The following is a 21894-nucleotide window of genomic DNA, read 5'->3' on the forward strand; positions in this document are numbered from 1 at the left end:
AAAATAAAATGTAAGACTCAATATTTGTCTACACAACAATGATTTCTTACCTCGGTATCTTGCTTGTAACTTGACTTCTAACATTTAAATTTTTGTCAATCATTCAAAATGCACAAGTGAACAATTTTAAACATAAAAAATAAAATTTTAATAAAGAAATTAATAAAGAAAAACCCCAAATAAATATTTTGGGTTTAAAATTTAAACTTTTTTCTATTATCCTTCAACAGAGCCCTTTATCTAAAAAAGGTAAATATAGCCTACAAATGGCGTCGACCATCCAGTCCTCTTAATGTTTCATATGTCCAATGGTTATAGTCTTTAACATTTATTGTACAGAATTATCACTTTCAGTATGATCTATATCATTGTTTAAACCAATGATGTATTGATATTGTTTTCAAACATACCAAAAAAATATATATTCTGTATCCATTTACTTCAAATTAAAGAAAGCTACAGTAAATTTGACAAGTCAAAAACATGTTACATGTAAATAAACTTAAAGAGTGGCTATGCCTTGCTGAACATAAGCAAAACAGTATAATGTCCAAGCACACATTGTCACAGAACCAGTGTTTGTAAACACTTTAACATTGCCATGATTACTATTGTAACAATGCCCAAATTTATCATATACAGTCATGAACCACATATGTGAATAAAGCCATTCTTGAAAGCTGGAAAAAAACATCATGTCCCATAAAAAAAATGGTAATAAATGTGCTGATAACATATTTCATAAAAAAATCATGATTGCCTCCATCAAGTGTGTAATCAGTGTAACAGACATAATAACTCCGGCTATCATTTGAAGACATGTAGGCGTATAAGAATCTTTGAGACAGATTTTTTTTTTGTGAAATAAGTTCATCAGCAATATATGTACTTGTACATGCATTTGTTAAAGTAATCACCAATTACAAACTGTCAATGTTTCCTGTCAGTCACAGATTGTCAGTAAAGTTACAGTTTCAAAGATTGTCAGTAACGTTACAGTTTGGCAGTAATGACAACTGTCTTCGACTCAACATTGATACTTGTTGTTGGAATCCGAGGAACTTCAATAAATGTTTCTAAAACAAACAAAAATACCAACATCAAACTTAATTGTTTATATGTATATCCCTTGTCAGAGGGAAATAAAAAAAAAATTATGTTATTAAAAGAAGTTCCACATGTATATAAATATATATATGCTTCAATAAGTTTTCAGAAAAATCGTAGTTTTCTTACCTATCTGTGCGCAGATATTGGTTAAAACAATAGTGTTGGGGTACATGTAAGGCTGTCCATCTCTGAAGCAAAAAAAATAACACTTTATAATACCCCTTCAACATCAAAATCATATACCAGTATATGTAGTTGCATGTACATGTATTTATTTACCATATAATTATCTGAATGATTATCAAAATTACCGGTAATGATACAAACCTTCTCTCCTTTTTCACTGCCCCCATATGCAGCAAAGCATGAAGCCCATTGCCTAGTAGGTCAAGAGAAAGAACTTCTAGATTACGAATACATCGCTCCCGTAACAAACGAGCCCCCAATGACTGAGCTTCTCGGGATATTGTCTTTATCGGCTTGGCTATTGGTTTGTTGTGAACATCAATTTGAGTGGATAAAATGCAGCGACCGAGAATCTACAGAGAAAAGAAAGAGGTTGAATTGTTTGGGGACCTCGTCATACAGAAAAGTTTTGGTGCCTGTGTATGGTACAAGGAAAAATGTTTGACACAATACCTTATAATCATCTGGGTTTTTTGGCGTGCCACAAAATTTGGATCAAAAATGGGGAAAATGTGTTAGCATTTTAAATTGCTGTAAGTTTTTTTTGTGATTTAGTTTCTTTAAGAAAAATTTTTGTTCTATGTACACCCCCCCCTACTTTTGAACAAATATTGGTTGAAAAAAGTGAGTGTTATACACGCGACTTTACAGTAATTTGCAATTTAAAAGAGATCAGGAAAATAAGATCATCGTGAAAATTACAGGATATATGGTAAAATCAAGTTAAATTATTTTCGACGACCAAGAACATGATGGTATTAATTATTAAGGAATCAAATAATCATCATCAAGTTACCATTTTTCATGCTTACCATAATCACACCATGTTCAAAGGTAAGAGAATGAAGCATTCCATTTACAGACAAAGTCAAAACTTCAAATTCAAATATCAGCCCAAATGGAGACTCACCCAGTATCCTAATAAGAAAGGTTCAAACATCTGACTAAAGAAAGTGGTGTATTTATTTTGGGACTTCTTGATCTGGACTTGGTTGTCTTCTATGACTACTCCACAGTTATGAGTCAGAGTCAACAATGCATTTTCAAAGTCCTGAAAATCAACAAATTGGACGAAAATGTATTGCAGCAAAATCATGGCACAAGTTCGGGTCCCTGAATTCACATATATTATTCCAAATAATATGTTAAGAAATGTTGTATTCAAGTTGTTTACTAAATATTTCATAGATTTAGTAGCAGCACAGTATATAACTCTAATTATTCAGTAGAAAAAAGGGAAGTTTCATGCTAGTTTGATAAATTAAGGGCAGCTTATTTAAGGCAAACTAGTTTCATAATTGTAATATGGTATTTGCAGTGAAAGACTATAAGTACCTGTTTAGTACTACCAGGCCTGAATATGAAATCTCTATTTAGGAGCTGCTCTAGGAAGAAGTATTTTGTAAAAAGTTCATCTGAAATAAAACCAAACATGTAAGACAGACTCTCAGAGTTGGTATAGTTTAAAGTGCTAGACTAAGTACATGTACATGTGCTTTATTGGTTCATTATAAATTATTTTTTTTAATCTAAAAAAAAAAAACCTTTTTATATCCAGGTAATAAACTACTTAAATGTAGATAGATAATGTGCATGGTTGTAAGAGACCAAATCTTTTAGCATGACTACATAAATTAATAACAAATTATCTTGTTTTCTTTATCCCTAAAATAAAAATTTAAAAATTCATCTTTCTTTTTAAAAATGTAGATGTAATTCAAGCAAAAGAAGCGAATTATTCTGACCTATATCCAGAGTATCATTTGGACAAGCATTAATACTGATGGTAACCATAGCAATTCGGACAAAGACATGCATGAGTTGATTTCTGTAGAGAGTGAGAACCATGTGTTGGGCGGCGGACTGCATCAGTTCGTCCTGACCCTTCTGATGTGGCGCTGCCACGGAGACCAGCTGAATCACGTCCTCTGGAGTCACCTCAACAAAGTTCTTGTGTAGAAACAGAGCACTTCTGATGATGTCGTCTGCTGTTTCATTGCCTGCAGCAGAAAAAAACCCCAAATTTTTGAATTGTCAAACTGATTGGAGTTTGAGTCGCATGTTTGTGTAAATCTTCATTTTGATCAATGAGTATATTTCAGATCGCAACATACTGGTAGTTTTTATTGTGTAAAATGGAGTTAAAACTTATAGAAAAAAGCACACTAAATGGCAAGGAAATTTTTTTTTTAATATAACACTGTTATATATATGTATTCCACTTCACTTAAACAAGCAATTTCAAATACAAAAATGGTTAATGTCGTTTACGTAAGCAATTCTCGTTCATATTAATTTCATATGAAAATCCTAATATGAATATTATTTTAATCAAAAATTTGTGAAACATGGCACAAAATGTTTTACTTAAGAAATTCATGGTTATGTGAAATTTTCTCATGAACGTTACTGTGTTTCTCTTTACACTTGAGGAACAAGTGGATGTTTACACTACCACTTGTTAGACCCAGTCTCTACCTGGCCAATCAATATAAGCCCCTAGGTTGAAGGCCTGCCGTTTGATCCACTCCACCTCCCTGGTCAGCTGTTTGACTGTGATGCCCTCTTTGTTCTGAACCAGGACAGAAGCGATTAGGGACCAGGGGGAGATAACCATGTGTTTCAGGTGCTTCATGACTACATCATAGCCCAGGGTTTTGAGAAGTTCAGTTTCTTCCTTGGAAAGACTTGCTATGTACCTAAAATGAATGTAAGAAAGTGGCATATTTTTAAATATAACAATTATTTTCTATGAATAGTTTAATAGTTTTAAGTTCCATTAAGTTAATTTACAGTAACCTCATGTTACACATAGTTTCCTATGCAAAGTATACTATAGATATTTTTTTCTTTAACATTTACAGATGGATAACAAGGATGAACTTTGCTTTATTTGAATTCCGTAAGTTGCCAAATATTGAACTTTAAAAACTGTGGTTAATATAGGCCAAATAAATCTTGAGAGAGGAAAAAGCTTTATCCAACAACTATTGTTTGCTAAGGACATGACATTTGTGATATTCATGAACAAAATTCAGTAGCACTTGCCTTGGAGCTAAACTGTGAACACTTCTGTCAATTTTTCCTGTTGTGTATTGTCTAATTGAGATGGGTTCTCCAAAGTACATATGAACGTTTCCAAAATCTTCATTTAAAATATTTCTTGCCTTTAATAAAGCCTGTAAAAAACCCAAAAGAAATGAAATATCAACCTGCCTGTACTTGTTTAAATATATACCCATGTATAATATGAAGGAATTACATCCAACACATATTCCTAAGGTGTTTCAATATTGATGTTCATTAAATGTTGAAAAAAAAACGAAGTTTTAATATTTACACCCTGTGGAATCATTTAAATTCAATATGGCCAAATTTGTTTGTTTGTCAATGTTTAGTAAAGGTTTTAGGGGGCATAATATTGTTATAACGTTTGTAAAATGAATAAAGAATGTGTTTTGTAATTTGTTGGAGATGTTATCTTATGGGTGAAGGGTACCCACAAAATCTAAAACAAAATTGAGCCATCACATATCATGACATTCTACAGTATTCAGCAGACCAGCACTGACCCCTGTTGATTCTTTGGGTTTAGGAACTCCAAGTAGTTCATATGCATACAGAGTCTCTTCTAGAACCTTGTCATAGCTTATGCTGACTGGGAACACCATAATATCAGGAATGTGTGCCTTAAAATATGGCTCTAAGGAGGCTGAGAGCATACCTGTAAAAAAAATAAAAATTGGCTTGATCCTCAACTATTTATCAAAACTACTGTGTGTATGAAAGTTAACTGTTCCTAATCTGAACTAGACAACACTGAGATGTGACCATCTCAAAGGGCTCTGTTTAAATAGTGTGAATAGGATGAAAAGAATTTCAGAGAATTTTGGTTTGATCTTGACCTGTAGCTTTGATATTTTCCAGCTGAAATAGAACTTCTAATTCAATCTTATTACCCCAGAATAACCAAATGGAAATAATATATGGTCTAAAACTGATTATAAAGAGATCTTAGATTATCTCCCGACAAGGATTTTTCATATATAATTCTGCTATGACTTTCATGTTTGACCTTGAAAATTGGTCAAAGGTCACTACATATCTGTTATTCATAAGTTCTGTTTATGTGAAGTGTGAGCCAAAGAGGGCTAAGCGGAAAGTATATATATATGCTCTGAAAATAAGATTTTTGCATGGTATGATATGACCTTGACCCTTGACTTACAAACTTCATTCAAGGTCACACTCTTTGACCATAGAAAATCTGTGAGTGAAGTATAAGCTAGATTGGACCAAGGGAATAGAAGATATCCTCCAGACAAAGATTATATTAATAATTCTGCTATGACCTTCACCTTTGACCTAAAAACATGGTTCAAGGTCACTGCTCACCCTGTACCCAAAGGCACTCTGTGGGTGAAGTATGATCCAGATTGGGGCAAGGGGAAAGAAGATATGCTCAGGACAAGCGATCTCAAACAGACAGACGAGTGGACAGATAGATCACTAAAGGGTGCCCACAGAGCAGGGCCCTAATGATGCACATACCATTATAAAATGAAAAAAAAGTTGCGGCTAAATTGACAAGATTATTATAAAAACAAAATTATAATTATAGCTTGTATTTAAATACATTTTTAAACAATGCATACTGTATAATGAGGATTATTATGATATTTACATACTTCTGAATTATATCTGGTTTTACAAAATCAGTACATGTATTTACAAAATAAAAAAAAGCTTATAATTAGTATTAATTAAAAGATGTGTATATGAACTTGAATTGTTTCAAAATTTATTAATGTTTTATCTAAAAAACACATTGGATAACAGAGGAAGTACCGGTACATGATTTTACAACATATGTTAATTAATTAGTATTTTGTTTTCAAGTTGAACAAATATTACATTTTCAGGTTTGTATCAGTATTGTATCTTGGATGCCACTGTTAATGAGATTTTTCTGAATGTAAAGATGGTCAAATTAAAGACTATCTCAATTTTAGATATGAATTCAGTAATCTAACACATCTTCTTGTGTATTTCATTAACTAGAACCATAGGTGGGTGTGTTGTTTATTGCATTGTGCATTGTTAGCATGTGTTCTTTTACCAGTAGGTCAGTAATCTAACACACCGTCTTGTGTATTTAGTTTTATACCACAACTATAAGTGGGTGTTTTGTTTATTGAATTGTCCACGTAATGTGCTTTTAAGTGGCATTACATGACCTATTGCTCTCCCATGCGCAACAAACAGCCACCTTATTAATAAATGGTGACAATTAAACACACCTTCATATTTTTAAGGTCCTTAAGAAATCATACAGCAGTTACGAAAAACAACCTGATGATTATATATTTCTCTCATTGGAACTGCATTAAATTTTTAAAAATCAATGTACTTCCATTAAACAAATTTGTTGTAGAATTGGTTAGGTAACCTAATGAAAGGTTCATGAAAATTTCATACCATGTATTCGGTAATTTTCGCAATGATTTAATTTTCGCTCTTTTTGCTATCTCTTTTAAATTGCAAATAATTGAATGTAGAAATTAAATCCTGTATTATTTTCTAAAAGAAACTTTTTGAATCGCAAAAATCACTGAGGCAAATTAAAAATGTTACAGATTTTCCTTATTTTCGCAAATTTTGTGACACATGGAAAAAAACAGATATATGGTATACACAGCATTTGTAGGCATTACACTAACATACCAAACTTTGGAGAATAAGATTTGAGTGTTCGACTGCGTGTTCCCTCCACGTAGAACTCAACTGGGTGATCTCCGTTACAGATCTGAGTCTGCACATACTCTGTGAACACAGCCCAGTACAACTGGTCATCCCCGAAACTACGACGGATGTAGAAAGCGCCGCAATTCCTTAACAACCAGCCAAAAAACTTCATACTGCTGAAATCTGAATACAAAAAAATTAAAATCTCTATGCATAGGACAAAATGTATATCATAAATGGTATGGTCTAAAGATCATGCATTGTTACTAAGAGGTTTTCAAAATTCATAAGATAAAGAAAAATCTTAAATAATATAAAAAGGTTTTCATGGAAGTACTTATATGTACTCCAAAAAATGGCTGATTAAAGAACAAGAAAATAAGCACCGCCTTCAAATTTAACTGGTCAGTCTACCCTTTTTACACCATGTCTAGTATACCACTCATGATGATCGTGCAATCAATGTTCGTCTTTTGATGCATAACACGAGGATAAAACATTACCGGTATGTCAATTGGCACTCCAATCAAATGAAATTACTAAGATTAATTTTTCTTCTCATAAAAATTAAAATTGACTAATTATAAGATTAACTCATACTTAGTTTCCATACCATACCAAAGCGCTGATCACCATGTCTATCAAAATCATATGGAACTGATCATCCAAGAAAATGTCTTTTCATTATAGAGATTTTAATTTGAATAATTGAGAAAAGAAAACTAAATTTCATCAAATCTTGTGTCCACAATTTATAGGCAGGCCTATTACAATTTTTTATGTTTCATGAGCGAATACGTACAGGACACAGGATGAATGACCATCTTTAAGTCCTCCTTAAAGATGGCTTAAAGGTGTTTAAAGGTAGCTTAAAGACGATCTTTAAGCCACCTTTAAGCTACCTTTAAGCTATATGTATAATAAAGGGATATTGAACAATTTTGAATCATTTTTAACTAGTTAAATATGTATTGCTAGATAACTATGAAAGTAAAATGAACCAAATTCACATGACAGACAACATATAAGGAGCTGGTCATTTCGCACTTAAATTTTTTTAAAAGAGTTATCTCCCCTTAATGAAAAAAATAAAATTTTAATTTTGTCAAAATATCTGCGGTAAATGATTCATTTTATTTCATATTTCAATAAAAAGAAAGTTTATGCATGTATTAACCAAGAGAGTTTAACGAATTTCAAGTTACTTTTTACAATATCTTAATAAAACATACATTGCCCATAGACTTCAATGCAAAATTGAAGGTGTAATTAGTTGGACCATAATCAAAATTTTGAAAATTCCTTTGGTGGAGTATTTTTATTTGATAACACCTTCAAAATGATATCATGATTAAGAATATCGGACCATTCATTTTTAAGGTAGAAAATGTGGTCGTTACACATCGAATACCTTAAAGAAAGCGTAAAGATGGCTTAAAGGCAGCTTAAAGACTATCTTTAAGCCACCTTTAAGCCACCTTTAAGGACAACTTATAGGTCCTTAATGTCCAAACTTCTTTAAGCCACCTTTAAGCCACCTTTAAGCTACCTTTAAGCCACCTTTAAGCCATTAAAAAAAAAATTAATTCAATATTGTGCTTAATTTCCAACAAAATGTATTAACTTTATGAAAGAAAAGGTATTAAAACGGTTTTTGTTCTAGAAAGAAAAATGAAAAAAAAAACACAAAAAAAAAAACGGCCGCGGCGAGAATTGAACCCGGGACCCTTAGTTTACTAGCATCACCACACATCCTCTGCACTACGGCAACTTACATATATAGAAGTGTTTTTATATCCTATATATCAGTGGATATTGAATCACTGTATTGAATGTGTTTACTTGAAAAGATTTTGACAAACCATTCAGTTTGTAACAATCACTTATATCTAATTTATAAATTACATGCATGCATGTATTTAGAATGAAATACGGAACTTGGTCTTCAGTGAACAAAAATATATTATACCTAAATGGAAACCGTTAGGTTCACTATAGTAGGCTTTCTTACATGTAGTTAATAAATTTAAACCGAGTAGATATACTTTCATCTTATTTATAGCTATAAAAATGTAAGAAAGAAAATGAAATCATTTCTTTTATTAAATGCATTGATACTGTTAGGGTATTTGTTCAATTTCCCGCAATTTCCCGGTTTTCAAGATCGCGGCGCCGTTCCAATATGTTTAAATATTTACATGTAATTGTATGTACATGATTTATAAACTATCAATTCTATAACAAACAAAATTACCAATTACCGGTGACGTATTTACTGCATGTGGCAATTGCAAATGACTTGTACATACAATTGTATGATGTCCCAGGCCGGGTATATTTGACATATTTACCCTTATACATATATTTAAATAATCAACCCCTATTTATGATCACCGGTACATTAATCAATGAGCCTCAAGATTTTACTCTTACATACATGTATTGTTAATTTGTTGACATAACATCTTTGAAACCCAGAGCTAGGAAATAATACTTTGAAAATGAATTACAAATGTAAATCAACTTTTATTCACTAGACTTATCGTATACTCGTACATACTAAGATTCAACGCCTTTAGAAACCCTGACGTGCACCTGGGCACATGACACACCTGTTGTGTATATCTTGTATATTCTGTGTTAGTTCCAGGGGTTTTCTTAAGTTGGACAAACAATAGACTTTAATTAGATATACACAAACATGCACCTGGGCACACGACACAACTGTTGTGTATATCTTGTATATTCTGTGTTAGTTCCAGGGGTTTTCTTAAGTTGGACAATAGACTCTAATTAGATATACACAAACGAACAAAACTTTGTCTAGACAAACAAAGCAGTAATATCCTGCCCAATATAACAAAGGCAGTTGAGAGTCTTTTCATCTTTAACATGTATCTAGCAGATCTAGAGTTAGAAATAATGAAAACTGAAAAAAAAAATACAAACCTAAAACCGATTAACAAATTAAATCATGCATTTTTGGTTCATTATCTTTATTTTGTTTAATAACCGGATGAACTGAGAGAGAGAGAGAGAGAGAGAGAGAGAGAGAGAGAGAGAGAGAGAGAGAGAGAGAGAGATTTTGATTTTTTTCACAGATTAATTTATAATAGAAAACAAACATACTTTAATTAGTTTTATGCACATATTAAGATACAGAGACTGTGCTCATCCCTACAATAATTTTGAAACCCCCCGAAAATTATAAGGAATTTTATAACAGAAATCTGTTTCCATCGGAGCGGTGCTGATGATAGCGATCTGCGTTTAATGGAGCGACGATTAAAACCGCCTGGAACACCCCCCCCCCCCCTTCCTTGGAAATTATATAATCATCACTCGGATGACCCCCTCCCATCTCTATAAAAACGCTTTTGCATTTAATATATGTTTTTATTGTTCAGCTTGATCAATATTGACTTAAAGGCCACTTAAAGACAGTGTAAAGGCAGTGTAAAGAGAGCGTAAATGCCACCTAAAGATGCTTAAAGGTGGCTTAAAGGTGGCTTAAAGGTGGCTTAAAGAAGTTTGGACATTTAATAAGGACCTATAAGCACTTGCTTAAAGGTGACTTAAAGGCAGCTTAAAGGTTGTATAGCCTTTAAGCTCCTTTAAGTCACCTTTAAGCCACCTTTAAGGACTTGCTTAAAGATGGTTTTTCGCCCTGTGGGAAGAAAAACAAGTATAGACAACTCTGGTAAATGTGCAGCTGGTTGAATAAGAAGCAGCTGATTGGAGAAGTTACACAAACGCATGTTGTTTGAATGTTGCATTAATATCTTTATACTGTACAATGACCATATGTTGCATAAAACATCGTGATAACTAATTAGCTTATGCCGTCGGAAACTTGTTTACAAAAGACAGATTTTGCTGTAAAATGTGCCAAATGCGATTTTTTCTGCTTTAATTCATTTCAACATTGAACAACTTGTTTTTTCCCTGTACATATAAAATACGATAATTGTTTCGATCATCAAAAAAAAATGTTGAGAGCATTTTAAGGTTCTCCAATCATCTGTCTCACAGTCTTTTTTTGGACCACAATGAATAAAATGGAATAAATATCCAAGAAAAAATTGAAGTTGAGATCATTTTAAAAAACAAGAGGCCAATTGGCCTTAACAGTCGCATATAACCCATACACAAACTTGTCGAGGAGTCTCATATATGCATCTAATTAATTAGGTTTCATACTGGAGTAGAAAAAATATAAATTTGTAATGATGACCACCTCCCTGCCAGAAATCTTTCAAAAAGAACTGTGAAACATATAATTTTGGCGAAAAACTAAAAGATCTGGTCTACAAAATCATGAATTCAGTTTTCCTCTCAGGTGTGTTGGAGTAAAGAAGATAATTTTTGAACATTATATGCATTAACACCTATACATCCATTTTGGCCCTGCCCTAGAGTCAAAACCCATCCTACAGGGGACATGAAAATTAAAATTTCAGTAGAGGACTTCCTGGTAAACATAATTATTAGTCAGTTTTTTATACAGATGTATGAGAATAGAGAAGAAAATTTTTACAAATTACATGCATGAACACTATATTGCCATATTGCCCCCCCCCCCAAAGTCCTGAACCCCTGACCCAGGGGTCAAGAATTTCACAATTTAGGTAGAGGAGTTAGTGGACATCATAACCATGTATTCAGTTTTTTGCCCACATGTGTGGGAGAAGAGAAGAAGATTTTTTAAAATTTAATACATTTTTACTACATGGCCATGTTGGCCCCACCCTAGAGCCTGAACCCCTGACCCAGGGGTCATGAATTTCAAAATTTTAGTAGAGGGCCTCATGGACATCATCATCATGCATTTAGTTTTTAACAAATATATATGGGAGTAGAGAAGAAGATTTTTTAAGATTTAATACATTTTTACTATATGGCCATATTGGCCCCACCCTAGAGCCTGAACCCCTAGCCCAGGGGTCATGAATTTCCCAATTTAGGTAAAGGGCCTCATGGACATCATCATCATCATGCATTTAGTTTTTAACAAATATATGTGGGAGTAGAGAAGAAGATTTTTTTAAATTTAATACATTTTACTATATGGCCAAATTGGCCCCACACTAGAGCCTGAACCCCTGACCCAGGGGCCATGAATTTCAAAATTTTAGTAGATGAGTTAATGGAAATCATAACCATGTATTCAGTTTTTTGCCCACATGTGCGGGAGTAGAGAAGAAGATTTTCTAAGATTTAATACATTTTTACTATATGGCCATATTGGCCCCCACCTTAAGCCTGAACCCCTGACCCAGGGGTCATGAATTTCAAAATTTAGGTAGAGGGCTTCATGGACAACATAATCATGGATTTAGTTTTTAACAAATATAAATGGTAGTAGAGAAGAAGATTTTCTAAGATTTAATACATTTTTACTATATGGCCATATTGGCCCCACCCTAGAGCCAGAACCCCTGATCCAGGGGCCATGAATTTCACAATTTTGATAGAGGGCTTCACGGATATCATAACTATGCAACCAGTTTTTTCCTCACATGTGTGGGAGTAGAGAAGAAGATTTTTGAAAATTTGTTGTTTTTTTTTGCATATCTGGTCCCACATGTGGCACCTTGGGGGTGGTAGAGCCATGAATTTCACAATTTACATTCCTCTTACCATAGAGATGCTTCACACCAAAAATGGTTACAATTAGCCTTGTAGTTTTAAAGAAGAAGTTAAAAATGTAAATTGTTAACGCACGATGCACGACGACGGACGAAAACGGATAGCAATAAAGAAGAAGTTAAAAATGTAAATTGTTAACACACGATGCATGACGACGGACGAAAACGGATAGCAATAGGTCACCTGAGTTTACTCAGGTGACCTAAAAATAGAAAAAGTGTACCATTGCATCAGTGACTCGAACCCCTTTACACTATACCCAGATGTAGTATATCTCTGTTGAACCAACAAGCCAAGCATTTTGTTGAAATATTGATCATTACGTAATACATGTATTGACACTAGGGAACTAATTCATTTTGTCTATATATAAAAGGCCGAATTAAAAAAAATCTCAATATTTCAGAGTTATGGGACATGGTGGAGGATAGAAGATCATTAACATCCAATGTATACACAAGCGAGCATGTTTTCCTTGGGGCTTCACACATTGATCAATTACACTCCACCCCCACCTCAACTTACATGTAACTGAAATAAACTGACCGGTAAAAACCCTGGCCTTTAATTAAAAGAATATACTTTAAAGAAGAGCTGTCTCGCACATCCACCTATATGTTTTGGTAACAATTTCCTTTATTGCACATAGCATTTCAAAGGCATTTTCCTAACTATTGGAGACCTGTTTCAATACACCTGTACATACCCATGGCTGCAGCAATAACAGGTAATGGTAGCTCATAGGCGAAGAAAACAAATGAGACAAGCAGAAAGTCAAAGTAACTCCTGTGTGTGGGCATGATTAGGACCGGGTATTCCTTGATTGTACTGCGAACCTGTGATCCAAACAAAAATCTGTTTTTTATAAAGTTAAAAGCATGGCTGTACCTTCCATGGAGTCTTCCATTTTTATGTATCACAATAAATTATTGTAGATAGGGTTAAATATTTTCAGTCATGATTAACCCAAATACAAAATCCTTGAACTAAATTCAACAAACAACAACCTAAGATTTATTTCTAATCATAATATTAAAAAACTTTAAATATAGATGATAAAATACTACTGAACACAATGTAACTAACCGTTCATGATCCCTCTTGATCCTATATAAATAGTGCCTGCATGTTTGGAGGGTAACAGTTGAAATTGACACCGCGAGAACACCATTGTCAACTGATGCGAAGCGGAGTTTGACAATGGTTTTCGAGGGGTGTCAGTTTCAACTGTTATCCTCCCAAACAGGCACTATTTATTTTATCATACTGAATGTCTTAATATTAGAGAAAATTTTATTGCTTTTATATAGAAATGACGTGAATTCTACGGCGAAGCAATTTTGAAGTAATTTAGGTGCATGTAACAAATCGTTGTGTTACCCATTGCCAAGCATGTTGCTAACACTGAGGGTAATAGAATGGATTATTAATTGTATCTAAACCAATCAGATTTCAGTATTTAACATGAAATTATAATAAAATGTTATATTCAATGGGAAACAGTTCTCTCATGAATGAAAATATGATAAATGACCGCCCAATTAACTCCTCACCTTCTGAATGCCTTCTTCATTGACATAAATTCTCCTAAAGAGAGCCTTCATCACTTTTACCAGGAACACTGCGAAACCCCTAATGGCATTGATGCTCAAGTTGTGAGCCATTTCATTCACGATCTCCATCGTTTGCTTGTGAATCTCCTCCAAGGGCAACCCACTTTCTTCACAGACCTGTAATCCAGAGCACTGTGTTAGATCCGTTTTAATAATGACTTGAAATTTGGGCAGTATTAAGTGCAATGACATTTGTCCAACTTCATTTAGTGTTGTATATTTCAGTTGAAACAGCATCAATTTCACACAACAGAGCAGTTCTTGGGGAAAAAAAACTTTCCGATTTTGACAGTCTTGAATAATAATGATCCTCTGTTAGCAAATTAGAGTAAGGATGTCAATATTTGAAAGCTTGTTTTGATCAGATGAGCAAACTAGGCGTGTGGTATCATCCCAACAATGTCCAAGCTCTTGTAATGTTAAAATGGCTCTAAGTGTACGCTGTCATCTACCCCTCAAAATAGAGATCTCCAAATGGGAATACCGGTACATTTTTATCCATTCACATAGAATGAAACCATCACTATATAATATTACTGTAAACCAACTTTTATTCGCGTGCAAGAAATTTTCGCAAGGTTAGCGAGAGCCTTGTGGTCGCGAATATTTCTTGCAGCAAACCAATCCTTTGTCTATAGTTTTTATAACAATACAGGTCTGGATAAGGCTTGGTCGCGAACATTAGTCGTCATGAACCAGTTTATTGGCAGTTAATCGCGAATTTAAGTTGCTGCAAATAAAAATTGGTTTACAGTATTCTTTTGTTTTTGAAAGAGTAAAAATTAAACTGAGCATAGCAAGGATTGAAAGAAATAGTGTTGTTATTTGACCAGGATGAAATTGAGAAAGTTGACAGTTTAAATTAGATATCATTGAATATATTACCAAACTGAGTATTTGTAATCTTAAAATGTAAAAATTGTGTTACTTTGTTGCTCACATAAAATCCTTTGATCAAGAATGCATGCATTTTTTTTTATCAAAACAACCATAATGTTTCAACTATAAATGTTCATATATATACAGGCTAATCACTTGCCTGTTCTATGGCATATTTGACTCTATCGCTCTGTATGACTTGTTTCTTTATCTCCTCTGGAGATCTAGCTTTGCTGTATTTATACAGAGGAACATCTCGAGCGTGCCACGCCCACTTTGCGTCACTGGAGTGCCTGCGGTCCTCCAGAATGTCCTCAAATATATCTTTCTGCTTGCCAGAAACAAGCTTAGGATCATCTGTAAGAAATGAGAAATAGTTCAATTTATGATCAAAATCAAGTTCGGAATAATTTTGATAAATATTAAACAAATGTTTGTATATAGGTTTGTGGGGATGTAAATTTGTGGGCAAGGTTTACCTATGAAATCCACGAACATTGGTCCCCCACAAACAATTATGATTCCACAGTGTATATTTACATTTAATATAACATTCTTTTACTCAAATACAATTGCCCATCAATGTATACAAGCATGTGAGTAAGTTATAACTTTTAAAGAATTCCACTTTTTATGGCCATCATGCAAAATTACATTAATTTAGGTGGTTTCACCCCCATCAGCTGGACATATGCTAATATTGTAATCCTATTTTACCTACCAAACACATAATAACATGATAACATATTCTGGGAAAATTTGCAACACCTCAACTATCTGTTGATAGAATCAAAAATAGAGTGCTTGAAAAATGAAGTCTTTTCATATCTTGACATATATTTGTGATAACAATTACATCCGTATACCTAATTAATTTAAAAATCAAATCTATAATGACACACCTTCACAACTTTTGAATGTTCCATCGAAATCTTGTCAAAAGGATATTCTTCTGATTTGATTGAATGTTCCATCGAAATCTTGTCAAAAGGATATTCTTCTGATTTGATTAAAAACTCAGCATTTCAAATTGAAAATCTTTTTGAAAATATTTATTTCAGAATAAAAACATAGGTAATCATAGATTACAAAGCTCACCGAGACGAGACATCACCCTTATGAGACTTCACCTTTATGAGACCACCTTTATCATATTAAATGAAAATCATACTTTATGATCTTGGATACTCATGGATTCTGTTTTGACACAATATCATATATCATCTGTTAAAAAATTGTATGATAATAATATGTTCATATGTTAATCAATACAATAATATAAAATTAAATATTGCATCCTATCATATTTACAACATATATCATATAATACAATAAAATACTATAATAAACAATGATGAGATATGATATTGTAACGTATGATATGACATTGTATTGTGTTGTACGTTATTGTATTTGATCACATAATACAATATCATAATATATAAAACAATATAGTATTATATTACAATATCATATTACATAATACATCATAAAATTAAAACGTATGATATTATAATGTATAATATAGAATGAAATTGTATGATACTGTATCATTTTTGATATATAATATGATATTGTATAATATAATACAATATAATTTGATACAACATTGTATCATATCAAATGATACAATATTATGTGATAAAGTAAAATATTATTTAATATTAATATCATATCATACATATTGTATCATATGATACAATAATATATTTTACAATATCATACAATACAATTTCATGTGATATCATATCATAAACCAATATCAGATTATACAATATCGTATGATACGATATTATAAAGTATCACAGTATCATATTATACAATTTCATGTGATATAATTCTATATTACAGAAACTCATATCGTATTAAACAATATCGTATGATACAATATTAATAGAATATACAATATTGTATCATAGGAATATCTTATGTAATAGTATCATGTGATAAAATAATAAATTAATAATACAATATAATATTATACAATATTGTATCATAATACACAATACTTTACATAACGATATCATGATACAATATCATAACAAAAAATATAAAAAAAATATCATATCGTATCATATAACTTTTTATAATATTACATATGATATTATATTGTATCATATTAAACAATATTGTTTAATACCTTACAATACTATATCATAGAAATCATGTTATATCATTTATCAACAAACACATCTATCTATCGAGCAGGTTTGAGTGAGGAAGGAGATTTCTTTAGCATCCTTGATAATGGAGATCAGGCTCTGCATCTGAAGCAACCTCTGCGTTTCATTTATAATAAAGTTAAATCAACTATGCAAGCTATCATCTATAAAACATGTGACCTGTTAAAAAAAAACTAAACCTCATCCAGCATCCGAAACCTATGGCTCAGATTCAGCATTCAAGCCTGTCAGGTGCATCAGTATACATAAGACACATCTCGATGCAAGTTTGGTAAAGTTCAGACCAGTAATAACTAAGATATCATCATCAGAGGGCACTAGCAATTAAAACCTTAACCTGCTCCAGCATCCGCAACCTATGGCTCAGATTCAACATCCATGCCTGTCAGGTGCATCTGTATCATAAGACACACCATCCATTCAAGTTTGGTGAAGTAACGACCTGTAATAACTAAGATATATTTTTTAGCATCCTTGATAATGAAGATCAAGCTCTGCAACTGAAGCTTTCTCTGTGATTCGTTCATATTACAGTTTAATCAACTATGCAAGTTTGAAATAGTACCGGTACTATTATCTATTAAACATGTGACCTGTTTCAAAAAACTTAACCATATCCAGCATCTGAAACCTATGGCTCAGACTCAGCATTCAAGCCTGTCAGGTGCATCAGTATCATAAGACGCACCATCCATGGAAGTCTGTTGAAGTTAGGACAAGTAATAACTAGATATAATCATCAGAGGGCACCTGTTTCAAAAACTTTTACAAGCTCCAAAAACCTTAACCTCCTCCAGCATCTGAAACCTATGGCTCAGATTCAGCATTCAAGCCTGTCTGGTGCATCAGTATCATAAGACACACCATCCATGAAAGTCTGGTGAAGTTAAGACAAGTAGTAACTAAGATATAATCATCAGAGGGCACCTGCAACAAAAACTTTAACCAGCTCTAAAAACCTTAACCTCCTTCAGCATCTGTAACCTATAGCTCAGATTCAGCACCCAAGCCTGCCTGGTGCATCAGTATTATAAGAAACACTATCCATGCAAGTTTGGTGAAGTACGGACCTGCAGTAACTTAGATATTGCTATCAAAGGGCACCTGCAACAAAAACTTTAACCTGCTCCAAAAACCTTAACCTCCTTCAGCATCCGAAACCTATAGCTCAGATTCAGCACTCAAGCCTGTCGGGTGCATCAGTATCATAAGACACACCATCCATGCAAGTTTGGTGAAGTACGGACCTGCAGTAACTTAGATATTGCTATCAAAGGGCACCTGCAACAAAAACTTTAACCTGGTCCAACAACCTTATCTTCCTCCAGCATCTGAAATTTAGGACTCAGATTCAGCATCCAAGTCTTTCAGGTCCATAAGTAGGTCCAGATGCATCATCCATGCAAGTTTGGTGAAGATAGGACAAGTAATAGCTTAGATACAGGACCTGCAACAAAAACTTTAACCAGGTCCGGACGCCGACGCCGACACCGACGCCGACGCCGAGGGTATAGCATAAGCTCCCCCTGACTTCGTCTCGGTGAGCTAAAAAAAAGTTATTAGTCTGTACTTCAAATTTGAAATTGTTTAGAGCTTTTTCTGTGAGTTTTTCACTGCATGTCTGAAATTGTTGATTGATGTAAGTCTCCACTTATATATATGTAATCTTGTCGTCAGAGTTTCCGAAAAATAACGGTCCTACTGACAAAACCGATAGAAAATCGAAATCTCCAAGTTTGAAATTTTACTGGTCTGTGTGACTGATACCATAAGCATCATGTTCACAATCCAGAAATGTTTGGTGAATACGCAGCATTTTTGTCATTTAATCTTAATATTAAAAACGCTTTTAGGGAACATTTTAATCATAGTTTCCTGTAAGTGCTTATCTTACACTCTTAAAGCATCATGTCATTGCCAAGAATGCTGGAGAAAACGTATCTAGGAGAAAATGGCCTGTAAACAGAATGTTTAATACATGTAATTTTAAAAAATATTCCATGATGCAATAAATGAATTATAAAATAAATATTTGTATCATTTGTTGCTATTGTTTTTGTATAAATAATCCTGTACATTAATTAATTAGACAATAATTGTGTTATATACACAAGCACAAACACTGCCTACACAGTTAAACTAGTTGGCAATTAAAATTAACCGAAGAGTTTTGCTTGTGTTATAAATAGAGACCTTAATGATGAGTATTGAAATTACTATAACTTAAAAATGACTACTTGTAACAAACATAATAAATTATTTCTTTTTGTTCATAATTATCATTATACACAGAAAATAGAAGAATTTTCACCATTTTACCAACTACATGTATATAAGCAATAATAAAGACTCAAAATTGGTGTACCTTAATCGTTTGTATCTCATTCTAAACATTAAATTAAGGAAAATTAAGTTAAAATTTGTAAATTATGTCCAAATCCCTTTAAATATTCAACATATACATATAACATTGTGGAGCACATGATTCAGTGGTTATGGGTGTTAGGCCTGTAACCAATAGGTCTCTGGTTCAAACCCTGCCATGGTCACTCGATGTTGTGTGTTGTGCACTTAGACATGGCACTTAACTTTATCTACATTGTCTCAGTCCACCCACCTGAAATTGGGTACTGGCCTACGCTGGGGGTTAACCTGCGATGGACTGGTGTCCCATCCAGGGGAGAGTCAATGACTCTCTTCTGCTTAGCACCACAGAAACCGGAGATAAGCACAGGCCCTATACGCCTTCATGCCATGGAGAAGGACATATAACATTATAAGAATTGCCTTACACAATCTATACAAGATATTATCTTTAAAGGTCATATATTCAACACCTTTTTGCATTAAAATAGTTTTTATAACTTTTTCACATTCTGGTTGTGTTTTCTCCTGAGTACGTTTTTCCTGATACCTTTGCCAGCAGGCTCAAAGCTTGATGTTAAAAAAAGCTATGCTAGGGTTGTGAAAAAACAAAGTATAAATAAAGTTGTGTCTGCAAATTTTAAACAGAGTGGCAGACATTGAAATATAGTGAGGTTATATAATGGCATGTATAGAGGTGGGTCAAATTTGTTTCAAACATCATCTATTCATTTAAAATCAAATGAGTTTATCCAGTCCAGAAATTGACTGAACATCATAATTAAGTTTGTGGCACTAACTTTAGACAAATTATCATCTGTATATTTCATGTAGCAGAATAAATGCTAGAACGAGAACAGAATTACTTATAAAGAACTTGTAAGAGAGTTAGAAATAGAAAGAAAACTCTAAAATAAATTCAATATTATATATATTGCAGTTATTTACTGGTAAATTTCGATAACTCGAACTTCAGGGGACTTTGATTAAACTTCGAGAGATCGAGAGTTCAAGAGATGAAAAGTTTAAAAAATCTGGAAATATTCATAGCATGGAAGGATAGTCTAACATGATTTCAATCATATTTCTTGCTACATTACTTCAATTTAAACAATACAGAACTTAGTTGTGTGGTTATAACTTTTTTCACATTAAAAGTATATTATGTTTTCTTAATCACAGAATATTTGAAGTAAAGAGCGGTTTAATTAACAGTAATTTTTACAAGTTGTTGAAATTAATGGATCAGTTACAAGTCTTACAACTTATCAATATACCCTTTGAAGGAAGCAAGGGGTACATGTAATTTCACTTACCAACCAATTAACACTACCACGCTAGCCCCCAGGTGTTCACTTGACCATCCAGTAAGGTCCAGCTAGCGGAGCTATAATTTAATGCTTAAAAGAAATAATGACAGAACAGACCGGTTCCAATACCTGTGCCAGATACCTCACTTCTTTAGAGCACCTGACTAAAGATTCAGGCAGCCTGGTTTCAAATCCCTCTCTTGTCCGTCATTATTTCTCCTATCCCGTTACAGTTCTATGAACAATAACAACGATATTGCTCCCATTTACACAAATTCTCTCTATGTGTAAGTTTGTTTGTATGTAAATCAAAGTTTAGTTATTTTTCTGAGTATGGGACAGAATGATGTTTTACAAGGGACGTATATACTAACAGTTACAGTAATCAAGGTAATCTGTCTCTGGTTTTAGAAATGGGTGTTGTCAAAAATATGACATTTTATTTTCAATACATCAAGTCACGATTTAATTGTCGAATATACCTTTTTTTATCCAAGAATTCCTGGACTGGCCCGACATATTGGCCAAAATACCCCAAGTTACACGTCCGAGTCCAATAATCCAAAGTTTACAAGTTTGCTTGGATGCCGATCGGATGATATTCTTAGTTACTATATCTTTTTCTTGTCGATTGAATTATTTGTATTTCTTAAACGTTTGTTTGATTTTGATTTATGTGCAGAAAAAATACATTGTTCCATTTTTATTCGTGAAGTATTGAAATTACCAGAAGTGGTTGGTATTGATTTTGTAAATCACACAGGGATTTATGATACTCTTATCTGTGCCATTTGTATTTGCGAAAACCTGAAAACTCTAAATTATTTGGAATAATTAAAACTTTTGGGTAATTTG

The 21894-nt window shown here is 33.1% G+C and overlaps 1 protein-coding gene across 1 annotated transcript; it reads right to left on the reverse strand.

Annotated features, from left to right (window-relative positions):
- Positions 1-422: 422 nt before the first annotated feature.
- On the reverse strand, positions 423-21680 carry LOC105348074 (dihydroxyacetone phosphate acyltransferase). The gene is made up of 14 exons (XM_011457378.4): positions 21522-21680; positions 15343-15539; positions 14244-14420; positions 13397-13526; positions 7021-7224; positions 4869-5020; positions 4345-4475; positions 3775-3995; positions 3042-3296; positions 2632-2711; positions 2207-2347; positions 1438-1649; positions 1237-1298; positions 423-1076 (listed from the first exon to the last, which is right to left on the reverse strand). Exons 1-14 carry the CDS (start codon positions 21556-21558, stop codon positions 994-996), a joined length of 2082 nt encoding a protein of 693 aa, XP_011455680.3. The 5' UTR covers positions 21559-21680; the 3' UTR covers positions 423-993.
- Positions 21681-21894: the final 214 nt, after the last annotated feature.

The sequence above is a fragment of the Magallana gigas genome, chromosome 6 (genome assembly GCF_963853765.1).
Source record: "Magallana gigas chromosome 6, xbMagGiga1.1, whole genome shotgun sequence".
In the NCBI taxonomy this organism is placed as follows: Eukaryota; Metazoa; Mollusca; class Bivalvia; order Ostreida; family Ostreidae; genus Magallana; species Magallana gigas.

Bases quoted from the DNA above. Each gene is read 5' to 3' on its own strand.
- LOC105348074 (XM_011457378.4), bottom strand. From the start codon at position 21,558: ATGTCGGGCCAGTCCAGGAATTCTTGGATAAAAAAAG. The intron at 15,540-21,521 runs GTATATTCGACA...CATTTCTTACAG, and splicing joins GAATTCTTGGATAAAAAAAG to ATGATCCTAAGCTTGTTTCT. The intron at 5,021-7,020 runs GTATGTTAGTGT...TTTTTTTTACAG, and splicing joins ATCTTATTCTCCAAAGTTTG to GTATGCTCTCAGCCTCCTTA.